The sequence below is a fragment of the Mangifera indica genome, chromosome 12, assembly GCF_011075055.1.
Source record: "Mangifera indica cultivar Alphonso chromosome 12, CATAS_Mindica_2.1, whole genome shotgun sequence".
In the NCBI taxonomy this organism is placed as follows: domain Eukaryota; kingdom Viridiplantae; phylum Streptophyta; class Magnoliopsida; order Sapindales; family Anacardiaceae; genus Mangifera; species Mangifera indica.
The window spans coordinates 7,962,308-7,976,173 of record NC_058148.1 but is presented as its reverse complement, the minus strand read 5'-3'; the positions used below and the strand labels follow the sequence as shown (position 1 = coordinate 7,976,173).

General features: G+C 32.1%; 1 protein-coding gene across 1 annotated transcript; it reads right to left on the bottom strand.

Moving 5' to 3' along the window:
* Positions 1 to 9,130: 9,130 nt before the first annotated feature.
* On the bottom strand, positions 9,131 to 11,487 carry LOC123192648 (indole-3-acetic acid-amido synthetase GH3.17). Its single transcript, XM_044605281.1, has 4 exons — positions 11,048 to 11,487; positions 10,859 to 10,960; positions 9,904 to 10,760; positions 9,131 to 9,820 (listed from the first exon to the last, which is right to left on the bottom strand). The coding sequence occupies exons 1-4, from the start codon at positions 11,413 to 11,415 to the stop codon at positions 9,234 to 9,236; spliced, it is 1,914 nt and encodes a 637-aa protein (XP_044461216.1). The 5' UTR covers positions 11,416 to 11,487; the 3' UTR covers positions 9,131 to 9,233.
* Positions 11,488 to 13,866: the final 2,379 nt, after the last annotated feature.

Genomic DNA, 13,866 nt, shown 5'->3' with positions numbered 1-13,866 from the left:
CAATTTTGTCAAATAAAGTTACATATATGTATTTTTTAAAAATATGATTTTTGATTTGATTCGATTTAAAAATTATTTAGCCTATAATTCAAACTGAAAACTATGTTTAAAAAATTTATTAATTTAAATTAAATTAAACTAAATTATCATTTTTAAATAATTTAATTCGAATTTACAACATAAACCAAATTATACACATTCTTAATATACATTTATGATAATATTTTCGATAAAGTATATAATAATAGCGCTTGAAAATCGTTTTTAAGGTTTATGATGAATGGGTGTCTTAGAAAGCATGAATTTAATTTCAATCCTATTAAAAATATTATATCACATTGTTGTTGTTGTTACAATTAAGTCAAGCGATTGGACGGTGATGGTGCATGATATTTGAAAATTTCAAATGAGAAAAAAAAAAAAGGCCCAACGACTATTTCCCACCCAAGGTATGCTCAAATATCAAGTTTTCACCTTTTAACTATGAAAATACTAAATATCCACCCATAACCAGTTAAATCTAACAAAACTCTAACGGTGGTAAGGGTAAAATGGTTATTTTCTCTATAATATTAAAAATAAACTAAAATAGAATCAACTTTTGCCCCCCTAAACTTTAAACATTAAAATTTTTCTCCGGCCTAAGTTTTAAAAAATCGTAGTTTCACTCTAGGGTTTCGTTTTGAAATCTCCGATGACATCTCCGGCTCCATTGCCGACAGTCTCTCCCTCCCGAAGCATCCTCTCCTTCTGACGATCTCTTTCCTCCCATTTGGACGTCCGATCGATGTCGAAGAAGCCGTGGAAGATGAAGAACTTCGTCGGGGAAGACGAAGTTCTTCGTCTTCCCAGTTGTCGTCGTCTGAGAAGACTAGTCGTCTTCATCTGGGAAGACGATCATCTTCCCAGACGACAAAGACAAAATCGATTGATCTCGTCTTCGTCGTCTAGGATGACGATTTCTCTTCCCAGACGATGTCTCTCTGCGTCGGATGGGTTGGGGTGGAGTTTAGGGGGGCCGTCGGTGGAAGAGAAATTGTCGGGAGGGGAAGACGACCGACAATGACGTTGGAGAAAGTGAAAGAGTTTGGAAATAAACCCTAGGCTGGGAAATGCGATCTTTTCAAACTTAGCTTAGGGAAAAATATTAGTTTTTAAACTTTTAGTGGGGCAAAATGAGATTAAATTTACCACCGTTAAAGTTTTGTTAGATTTAACTGGTTATAGGTGGGTATTTGATGTTTCATAGTTAAAGGATGAAAACTTGACATTTTAGCATACTTTGGGTGGGAAATAGTTGTTTGGCCAAAAAAAAAAATGTAGGGACAAGACAATGCATGTGTTAAAACTGACATACATCAGATTCAAGGAAATGCAGTGGGTGAAAAAACTGACATACATCAGGTTGAAGTAAATGCAGTGTGTCATTGATATGTCTTGTCACTCATAATAATTTCAGCATTTTAATTTGTGGCCAACCCTCAGCACAAAAATGTACCTTTTTTTATTTTTTATATATTTTTTCCCTATATTTAAAAATATAAAAGTTCCATCTCATCTATAATTTAAAAAATATTTCTTTTCTCTTTTAAGTTTTTTTGGACAAATAATTCCTTTCTAACTATTGATATTCTCTCTCCCGAACAATTTCTCTTCCCCTCGTGATCTCGTTGCCACCCTCCCTTGGTTCTCCCCTAATCTGATGAAGACAAAAATCTTGTAACGAATCATTTTTGTCAAACCCGAAAGAGCAAAAAAAGAGAATGAGAGGGAGAGAAACCAATTGAAAGGAGAACATTGATGACTAAGAAAAAGCAGTTTGTTGGAGAAAAAAAAAAAACCTAATAAAAAATGATTACTTATTAAAATTTTAGATTAAGAAAAATTTTTAAATTTTTAAATTAAAAATAAAAAATATAATAAATTTTTAGTTTTTTAATATTTTTAACTAAATAATATTGTTACCTCTAATTTTAACAATAAAATTTAATAAATATATGAATGTTTAAATTTTTTAAAATTAATAAGGGAGAATAAGAGAAAAGGGTATTATTTGGGTGGAAATAAGTCCTTTGGCCATGAATAAATAGGGAATTGCTATTACATAGATATATGCCTGATAATTTGTGTTCAGTCCTGTTTGTATAATATTAATTCAAATTTTGGGTTAAAAACTTTTAATTTTACCCTTATTCAAATTCTAATCGCATAAAAATTTTTAATTCCGACTTAACCATTTACCTAAATTAATCAAAAATTATTTTAAATCCTAACTTAATGGGTCGTTCACACATTGAGTCAAAATTCACTAATATAAGATTTTTAAACAAAGATGATAATACAAAAATTTGGTTGTTGGTAGGTTTCCTCCGTTCCCACATACTTAAGATTTTGGTTCCATTCCCATGACTTTTAAAAATTAAAATTGAGTCAAACTGGTTAATTATATCAGTTCGATTGAAATTCAGTAGTTAATTTCATTAGATTACTTTAAACTACAATTTAACCAAAGTTAATTGTGGCTTTTATTTTTCTTAAACTTTGTTTGAGTTTAATTTATATAATTATGTTATATCGGATGTTCCAGGGAGGAAAATAAAAAATTTGTATAATTGTTTATATTAAGGAAACCGATCATTTTGTAATGATTTCTTTCTTTCTTTCTTAATTTCTGTAATCAATGATTTCTTGTATTTATATATATTTAATTGTAGATAATTTCATTGCATATAAATTGGATTGATAATCATCAATAAAATTCAAGCTTGTTAATAATACATGATTCTAAGTATCTTTTTATGGTATGAGAGACATAACAAGCTCTAATGAGCCAAAACCCAAATTCATATCTCACCATGACCAAATCATCAACCTCTCACGACGCCCAAACTCCTTTCATGGTTAATGCTATCAACCCTTGCTCAGTCGTTAACTCCTTAATAACCTCCAATGAGGCCTCTCAAATTCTGTCAATCTTAGGAGCAATAGCACTTAAGCAATGTGGGAGGCTCAAATCTTCACACTTCTTTACAAATATGATCTAATGGGCTATATTGGTGGATCTTATCTGTGTCTTGATAAGACACTTATTGCAAAAGATAAACTTTGGAATAGGCAAGATGGTCCCATAAAAAGTGCCATCATGGCTTCTGGAGATGTCACCATTGCACTAGTTGTAGGCTGGCTTGTAGCAGGAGCTTGCACAACCAAGCAAGCCTGGGATAACCTTAACACCATGTATGCCAACAAGTCTCAACCAAGAGTCTATGGACTGAGAAACACTCTTCTCAAGTTGATGAAAGACAACATGCTTGTAGTTGATTACTTACGATGAATCAAAATGATAGCTGATGAACTTGCCACTGCATGCTCTCCCCACAGCAATCGAGAGATGGTAATCAAATTTCTCAATGGTCTAGGCCCAAATACAAGGAAATAAGCAATCATTCAAGCTGGAGATATGCCCATCACATTTGAGAAACAATATGACAAGCTTACAGACCATGAAACTTTCCTCAAACATGAAGATACCAAAAAGGAGACAATGACCGTCACTACTCAATTAAGAGTTTAAGACAACGCAGTGGAAACAAAAAATTAAGTAGGGTAGGCAAGCACAACAACAACAACAATTTCAATCATAGGAATAATGCATCTAGAGGATCTCAGTTAATTAACTTTCACTAAAGGCAATATAATAAGGACAATCAACATTCCTCTTCTTTCACAAAATCTAACCGCAGCATAATTCAATGCCAAATTTTTGACAAAAGTCTAGTCATTGGCAAAGGTTTGTACCTTTCAGTTTCGTGGCCCTCAAGCTCATATGTCCACTTATACCGCCAACTCTCATAATGGCAATTGGTTAACGGATTCTGGAGCCTCGCATCACATCACATTAGATCCCCAAACCCTTTTAAATCATTTAGAATACAATGGGAATGATTAATGATTTGTAGAACAAAAAATTTTTACCTATTTAAAAATTTGTCTTAAATATTTTTATGCATAGTAAATATTTAAGAAAGTAGGTATATTAATGATTAAGGCTTGACAAAATTATCTCGGTAGATAAATTAAATTTTGACCCATTTAAAAATTTTTTCAACTCTCCCATCCTTATTGTCGTAGTCTTCATCATAGATCTTAACGATTTAAACTGATTTTAATTTACAAAATAGGAATAACGTTAGTACATCGTAAAAATTAATCTTTTTATTACTTACATTATAAAGATTTATATATGTTGGTATTGATAATAGAGATATCAAGAATATAAACTAAATATTTTTATTTAACATGTCTCGGTTTTAGAGTTTATTAGAGATTTAGATTAAATTAATCGATGTATTGTATTGTTATATGTGACTTAGAATTTGGTTAAAAAGGGTTTGAATTAAATAAGAAGAAAACTTAGTATTATTTTAGAGTTTATTATGGTTTCTATAATATACGTGATTTGTAACCTAATTTGTGTTAGAGTAGGGGATTTAAAACCAATCTTCAATATTACTTTTGCAATTTCATTTAAAGGTTATATCGTATTTTAATAATAATAAAATTGATATTTCTTTATCTTTATCTATACGTATGTATTTATGTATGATTAATGAATGTTCTTAGAGTGGTAAAATTATAACAAGAGGATAAAATGTGGTTTGATCATGATAAACTTATGAAAATATATAATGACTAATCTAGAAACTTTCGTAGTCTCAATATTGTCTTAACCAAAGACAAATATAATGTGATAAGACTACTACAATATTAAATGATTCAATCGAAAGATAGTGACATATCAAGTTTTTTTATAACAATCTAGTGTAATATATGAGTGTATATTAATTGCATGTTCATTAAACAGACTCATCAAAGGATTTCATATAGATGGTAAGCACAATATCTATAGAACTAATCTTCTAATGGTTTGTAAAACAAAGAATTTTATTATTTATAATTAAGCATTAAAAAGTTGTACTCTGATTTATAATTTCATCTTATGGAATCAAACAATTCGATATTTACTGATAAATTATAAAACCCTCGTACACGTTGGTGTACTTAGAAACTACTGCAATGTATTTATATCAAATTTCAGGTCCAGAGAAAAGCCCAATATTCATGCCGTTGACTGAAGCCCACTAGACTAACATCACTAGTTGTTGAGGAAATTCTTAATCTATTTTAAAATTTAAATTTTATTACATATATTTTAAAAAATAAAAATATGTTTTTATAGAAAATATCATAATATTAATAAATAATTTAAATGCTTCAAATTCTTAAATTATTGAAAATTCGTTATGTTAATAAAACAACAGTCTTTAATATTTCTAACTATACATAATTTAAACAATAATTTCACATATAGCCGCTGAAACTTTATAAATTATGTCAGCCACCACATTTTTTTCTGAATGTTCAATCTACATTCCCTGTTGCTAGTCTAGGGTGAAGCACGGGAAAATAGTCTGGCCCATAAGGGTCTAACCTGTTACTATAGCGGGTTGGGCCTTGGGCCTAGACACACAGCTAGTGGATCAGCCTATTATCGTTTTTGTTATCAACAATAAATATATATATTTTTGCAATAAATGATAATAAGGGTAAAAAGGTCAAATTGGTGATCACAGTGCCGGGTTACAGTTTTCCGTCCAAATTGACTCCCTAAAGTAACGTGGGGGTATTAATATCTTATGAAAAAATGGGGACTGGCATAATTTTTAAGTTTTTGGACAAGAAAAATTCTTCACCCTTAATAATTATTAGGACACTATTAAAAAATAATAATAAGAACACTTGACTGGCAATAGTATGGATTGTTGACATAATATTATAAAATTATATGGACAATTTAAACAACAAAACTTTCTCAATTCATATTTTATCTATGACTGCTATTATGTATATTTTTAATAATAAAATTATATATAAAAATAATAATATATTATTATATAATTAAATATTATTTTATCTTTAATTTTAATTATTTAATCATATAATAATATATTATTATTTATACACAAGAATTATATACCTAACACTTCGTAACTATCAAATTAAATAATTATCAACCCTTAATTATTAGGGCCAATGATTGTTTCCACCCGTGCATTGATGAAGCCAAAATTTTCTTTTTATTTTTTTAATTTAAAAAACTCATTGTTCACCCATTATTCACTTCTATTAAAGAAGTTACATGAAATGTAGGAGATGTCTTTTTTTTTTTTTCCTTATCTTCTTTATTTCTTCTACACAATCCCTTCATGCCCTTCATTCTTGCTCACTTTCTTTTACTTGTTGTAATCATTATTTTTGTCTTCAGTGTCACATAGACACCACCACTATTTCTATATAAAAGTGTCACTTTTAAAAAACACCACTTAAACAAAAACACTAACCACCACCACTTTCGTGAGGAATATTGTCGTTTCCAAAACTATATTAAAAAATAAGCATCATTACCATTACTTAAACCTTACATGGGATAACAAATAGATTGAGCCATCTCTTAGGCATTGATAAGATTAAATACTTTAATTTAAAAAGATTGATAAAATTTTATTAAGTTAAGAGATTTGATAAGATCTTTTCTCAGCAGTTAGCTTTTTTAACTTAGTGATTTCATCTTTCTTTCAAACCAGTTCATCACTCTATTTTACAATTCAAATATCGTCATCTTCAATGACAACGATTCCTCCAATATCATTTAGTGCTAAAGAGGAGGGACTTGCTAGAAAGTTTAAGATCAAGTTTGAGAGAGAATTTGTCTTGCCATGTACATTCCCTTTGCCCTTTGTTTTGCTTATGGGAATATGAAGATTGATACCTACAAGAATTACACCTCTAAAGATGTTCACTTGCTTAAAGCTTTTTATTTTTTTAGCGTAAGTGGGTTTTTGGACTGCTTTTGGTTTGCATCTTATATCAGTCCATTCAACAATAGTGAGGGAAGGAGTTGAGTGAGTTGAGAAATGAGCAAGGTGACTTGGCCGAAGTAATTATCAGGATTGAATGGGGTGAAACAAGTAGACTTGGGAGAGTCGGTGAAAAAATAAAGTTAATGGAAAAATAATAAAAAAATAATATAATTATAATTAATATTTTAAATTAGCCTACTGTATTTCCATAATTTCAAAAAAAATAGGACATTGATTTTATATTAAGTGTTCAGGTAGTTTTATAATTTTATTAAAAAGTACAAATTAATAATTTTAATGCAATCAAACTTTTAACAGGTGAGTAAATGGATTTTTCAATTTAAATGATGAAAAATTATCATTCATCAAAGTTCAGGTTTGAAATAGTCATTTAGTTATATTAATTCTTTTAAATTAGAAAAGGGAACAGTATGAATCAAATAATTACTCGACAAATGGTAACATTATCATCGATTACTGACTTGAGACATCATTGAGGCATATTGCTACATTAGCAGAGCTTCAATCAATCACCATCCTCAATTTACTGTGATAGTGTGAAGGATGGATGGTACATGCGTGCAGTAGAGCCTCACAAAACACTGATTTGTCAAAGCAAGAATGACCCACTAAAACGAGCACAAAGACATCAACAAATCACCTTATCCCCAAGAGGGGCGAAGGGAGAAGGCCAAGCACTAGTCTCAATCTAATTGAAATTTTTGGTGAAAAGGGTGGTGTTGAAGGCCTAATATAAGTTAGCAAAAGGCTCAGGGAATGGAGTCAAAGACAGCTACATCAAGGTTGTCTTTTTCTCAAAATGTCCCCAACATGAGTCCAACACACGTGTGCTATCCTTAACTAACTGCCAATTCCCAACCACTTTCACTATCTAAATTTCTCCCTTTGATACCTCTCATTCCACTTTAGACATTGATTTTGATTGATACTCCTAATTCATCATCACCTCAAATAGCAGCCAGGCAGACCGAATCCTGCTTTTAACTTATCACTAAACTATTCTAATAATACAAATGATTGAGCGCCTCTCAAAAATTAGTTTGAGTGGTGAAGCATGTGAAATCTTTAAGTTGAGAGGTTTGAGTTCGAAACTTGATGATGTCATATCAATACAGCGATTGTGAGGTTAGTTACTAATCTGGGTTTAAAAATGAAGCCATAGAGATGGAAAAGTAAAATGGAAAGAAAGAAGATGAGTAGAGTCCAACTCCAACTCCAGCCTCACCTGATGGTGTAGAGATGGTTGTTAAGGCCACATGTTTCCCCTAAATGCTTGAGACAAAGCTCAAGGGCCTGTTTATAAAGACTTAACCAATTTGCCTGTACAGTTTTATATGTCCCCTTGGGTTGCTCTCATTGTCGCCTTTTGCTCTTGTCCATGCTTCAAGGATCTTAGCCCTAACTTCCTGCACTCGTGGCTTCTTGTAGGCCTTGCCTCCTTTCCCACCGTTAAACCCTTCAATACTCTTCTTTCTTCACTAATTTTCAATCCATTGCCTCTCTCATTTTATCTCCTCCATTCATTTTATAACTGTTTAAAAACGAAAAAATATTTGATTCTATACTAATTTGAAATATGAATGATTCGATAGCTAAGTACTCAAATGATTAATAAAAAATCATCAAATCTAAGTATTAAATTGAATACTCAAAACTGAGTCTATATAATTTTATTGTAAATTCAAAAATAAAAGAAAATCTCAAGTGACTATCTTTTTACCCCTTTTTATCACTGTCTCTCCTAACCCCAGGGGGGCAATATAATAAACCCTAAACATAGCTTGTTGCTTTGCCACAGCCAGCTGGGTGCTACATGGTGTCCATAAATTTTTCTCAACTGTTTGATCAAATTATAGCCAGGTCATTATCAGTGGACATATATATACATACCAGTTATATATAGTACTTAAATTTATGTCTCATGTGTTACAGTTATACTTTCTTTCAATTCCTTGAAACAAATTAATTTCTCTTGAAGAAATTGGTAGAAAATGATAGTGTTTGAAAGGGAAATTGAAATGACAGTTCCATTACACATACCAACTTTAGCTATCTCAATTTAATGCACCCCAAACAATGCCTCCCCCCCACCCCCCCTTCACTCAATGCCATTTATCTCAATAGAAGCACTTATTATGTACTTGTTAGGAGATTAAAGATTCTGCAGTTGCAGAAATGGAGACACTGGCAAAACTCTTAATTAATATGTTTAATAATCTAATTACCATACAAATCCAGCATACACCTTAAAGTTTTAAAAAAAAAGAGCACATATTGATAATAATAAGAAATTCAGTTAATTTCCATTCTAAATGGCTCCCAGAATGGAGTTTTTCTGCTGAAAAAGTTGCCTACCACATTAGAATCCAATAGCTTTCTGGCTTCTTCAGATTTAATGCACCTTGGTGTTTTGTATTGGTTCACAGAAGACCCCTGTGACACACAAAGATCCATTAATGCATCAAATGTTCCTTGCTTCACCACTCTTATTTCCAATGCCCCAATTGACTTATCCTTTTTCCTGCACCTTCTATATACAGAATCCAGATTTTCCTCCACTGTTGAGCAACATTGTTCCATTTTTTCGGCATCAAGCTCTGGCAGATCGTTGCTTCCCTTCATTTTCAGCTCCCAAAACAGTACATAATGTCCCGGAATTGAAGAAGTATCAGCATAGCCTGTGTATTCTGTCAGCAGGAATCCAAGAGGCTCGATGTGGCGCTGAGCTTGCATCACTGCTTTCAATAAATCTTCCTCATTGGTCTTGTCTGTGTCGATGCTCAACACAACGTTCCTTCGCTGCACAAAGCGAAATTGCGGGGCCTTGTTGTGGAAGCCAGTTACCGTAAGAATGTCTCCAACTCTGTATCTGTATAGGCCTGCAAAAGATCACCAACACAATCAGACAAACTTGTACTTGCAAATTTGTGGTGGTTAAGATCCAAATAGAGAAAAGGCTTACCAGTAAAAGTTGTGACAACAAGTTCATAATACTGACCAATCTTAACACCCATGAGATCTAAAGTTTGAAATTCCTCCTTTTCATCACTGTCTTTTGTGCAATTCTTGTCAGAAACACCATTGCGGTAAGCCTTTTTAGTCAATTCTCCACTGTTTTTTTTGACTGGCAAGAACTCGAAGTAGGCCATGTTTGGAAGGAGGGTGTAGGAAACATCAGAAGGCTTGCTGAGAGGCTTGAAATTGATCCCAAAGTAACATTCAGAAGATGCATACATTGTCGAAACTAAAGGGAGTCCACCACTGTAAAATTCAAGTGTTGGAATGTATTGAGCCATGGAACCTGTTACAATAACCTCAACGAACTTAGTTTTAGGCCACAGCCTTTTGATTATCCCCTCCCATGACTTTCCACTGCATTGCTCCTCTATCAAATCTGCCAATTCTGAATTTCCGCTGGCAAGAACTAATGACACAGAACTTCGGCAGCCAGGATCTGTGATCCAGTCACTGACATGCCCAGTTCTTATGTTGCTGCATAACTCCTTCCAGTAATCTTCCAAGAACTTTATCGCGCGCAGAAAAGCAGACGCAAAAACTGCACCAACGCGAAGCACATCGTCACGTTGGACTAATCCACAAAGTAATTGACAGTGCATACTCTGCTTGCTGTCCGGACACAAGATGGTTTCATCAGGACTTGTGTAGATGTTGTACCGGTTAAACGGGCGCTTCCTGAAGTTATTGCTCTTGTAGTAGCTGGTTAACACAGGCCTGGCCATCAACCCAGAAGGAGTACTTATTTCTGGTTTGATGAACAACAAGTACATTCCTTTGCCTTTGTCCAATCCTTCCACATACCTGCAATTTCATGGCTTTTTAACTGTTACATTCATTTCAAAAACATAATCAAAATCGGAATAAACACAATTCAAGAAAGTAAAATCTCCAATTCTCACTTGTTCATTACGGGCACCAGCATGTTGTAAAAGAAAGTCTTCCTGTTCAAGTCTTCAGCAGTTGAAGGCATCATTTTCGGCTGCCCTCCTGAAGTTCCAGAACTGCAAAATAAAATTTCAGGGAAAAAAAAACACTCATAAACTCAAAACAAAAACAAAAACAAAAAAAAAAAGAATTTCGTCCCATACCTTGTCAGAAGCTCTGTAATCGGTTGAGCTGAGATGATTTGTGATGGCTCTCCGTTGGCGATTCTCTCAATATAAGGCTTAATATTTTCATAACTCACCACAGGAACTTTCTCTTTGAAACATTTCTCATCACACCGGCCATTTAGAAACCTTTTCAGATATTCAGTTTGCCCGTTTCGAGTAAGAATCTCCCTGAGAACTTGCTGCTGAATTTCACCTGCGTTTGTGGTGAGGGACTCCAGGAGCCTCACACCATCTTCATTGTCATTTGGATCATAGGCTGGCAACATTTTTGGCAGAATAATTGTGCAGCAGAAATGAAATGTATGGTTTAGACCAAAGTTTTGAGTGTCTCTAAAACACTTCATGAATCAGAAAGTGGCTTGCACTCATACTTAAAAGATCTTTCTCTCTCTCCCTCTCTGTGTGAATTAGAATGTGTTTCAGGGTTGCTTCTGGTTAAATAACAGATTCTGGAGGGGATTTGACAAATGATATACCTTAAAAAATTCATAGGGGTGATTTTTCACCTCCCCTTACTTTTAGTTTTTTTCAAATACATCCCTATTGTTTGGATATTATTTTGACTCCCCCCATCTCCCAACTACTGTAGTTACTAACAAGATTTTATTTCATTATAATTAATGTGATTAATATACACTAACAAATTCATTTGTTGGGGTCTTAACTTAATAGAAAAAATCTAAAATAATATTCTAAAGTAATACTATATTATCGATATCTTCATTAAGTGAATTTCTGGCACCTATAAGTTTTTGTCTTATATATAATAAATTTATTGTAATTGATCCTCAAGTTGCGGTGTTTATTTGTTTTGCTCCTGTTTATTTTTTTATTATCCTGCCTTTTGATATGACGAGTTTAAATTGTGATCGGATGCCTTTTGTAGACGCGAAATTTTTTTTTATTATTAATACATTTTTGCTTAGCCAAAAAAAAAAATTTTGATACTTATTCAATACAATAAATACATGGTTTGCATGTATTAATTTGTGATACCATGTGAGTAATATCATTACCATACAAGAAACTTTGTCAACTTCATATGCATAATACTACATGTTGATGCTTGAAATTGTATCAATGAAAAGTGCACTGAGCAACTTGAAATTTAGTTAAGAGAATATGAACAATTGAATAATTTTTAATATGGTTCGATCCACTATTCAGAAGTTTTTGTCCATGGTTATCTTATTGATTGACCTAAGTAAATTATGACAAGATTACAATATGAAATCAAAAAAGTGTTGTTTTCAAACCTTTGTATAATCTTAAATTTTTAGGAGGAGATGCTAGGATTACAAATGTAATTGAATACAAAAATTGTAATCATAAAATTATATACACAAACAATGTGCACAAATTTGTATACAAATGATGACATGTTCTCATATGATTGAGTGTTATTTTATCTTTAGTTTAAAATTACTCAATCACACAGTGATGCATCATTGCTTGTATATATATTATTACTCAAACTATAATATGATTAATCTTAATATTTTTTCTTTGTTAGAAGAGTATTTGTACTAATTGTAACTAATATTGCCATGCAAAATTGTCTAAAAATAGTTATATCTGCTCTTTCCGTTATATCAAAATATAAACACTTCTACTTGTTTCCTAAGTCAACTTATATAGAGGTAATGCGTTTGATTGTTGATCATGCAATTTATCATTATTTGATAGTTTGTCATCTTTTGGGTGTCAAACATGGTTAAAAGTGAGTTTTGATCGTATAACACTACTGTTAAATATTATCACTAACACCCAGAGAAGGAAGTGAGTGTTACTCTTAAACTATGTAGGGTTTGGATAAATTATCAAAAACTTGAAGGGAGGTCAACAAAATAAACCCTTCAAAAATCATAAGACAAATGATAAAAATTAAAGAAGGGAAATAGAAGGGAAGAAGAGGAGGCCATGCAGGTCCTACACACATGGCCTTGTCTAGTAAGCTGTGATTAGATGCAACTATAATTGGTCAACACTGCATATACACAAGCTACTAGCTAGTTTCTTAATTTTCCAATAAAAAATTTTTTAGTAGAATAAATTAAACAAATTCTTGTAGAGTTTCAAACCCAATCACTCGTTGGCTTTATGATAAGCAGCTTGGTCTGCTCTTGATTGAGTATTCAATCATTATTGCAAATGTTTAGGCTTTTGAATACTATATAAGATTAAGCATATGCAAACACAAATCAAACATCCACAAAGCCATGCAAGATTTTCAAGAAAAGAATAGGACAATTTTCCCATCATAGCTTCCTCACTTACATTGTGCACTTATTTTGCCGACATAGAAGGTTTTCAATTTTACCATATTGGAGATCATGTTTTTTTTTTTTTTCTTTTATAATAAGGAATTTCATCATAACCATAATTTTTTTTTTTCTGTTAAATCAAGCACACTAAATAAATAAAATTTTAGATAAAAAGGCATGTAAACAATGTATACCTTGACAAATTTTTATGAGTACAATTTGATTTAATAAAAATTATATGTATACAATTAATGAATATCCAATAATATAATAATATATATATATATAGATATATACATATTTATATGTTTAAAGTGAGTGGCTAAAGTATTACTCAATAATAATAAGCAATTATTAAAAAGATAGTAACAAAAAACACCAATGCAAAAAAAAGGAAGAGCCTTGGGAATTTGCCCATATTTGGATTGCTAGCTGCAACTTGTAAGTGGAGATTTTAGGCTAGGCAGGATAACAAATGAAGATTTGCGTGAGAATACACAAGATCATGTTTACACCTGCTTGCTGCTTAAA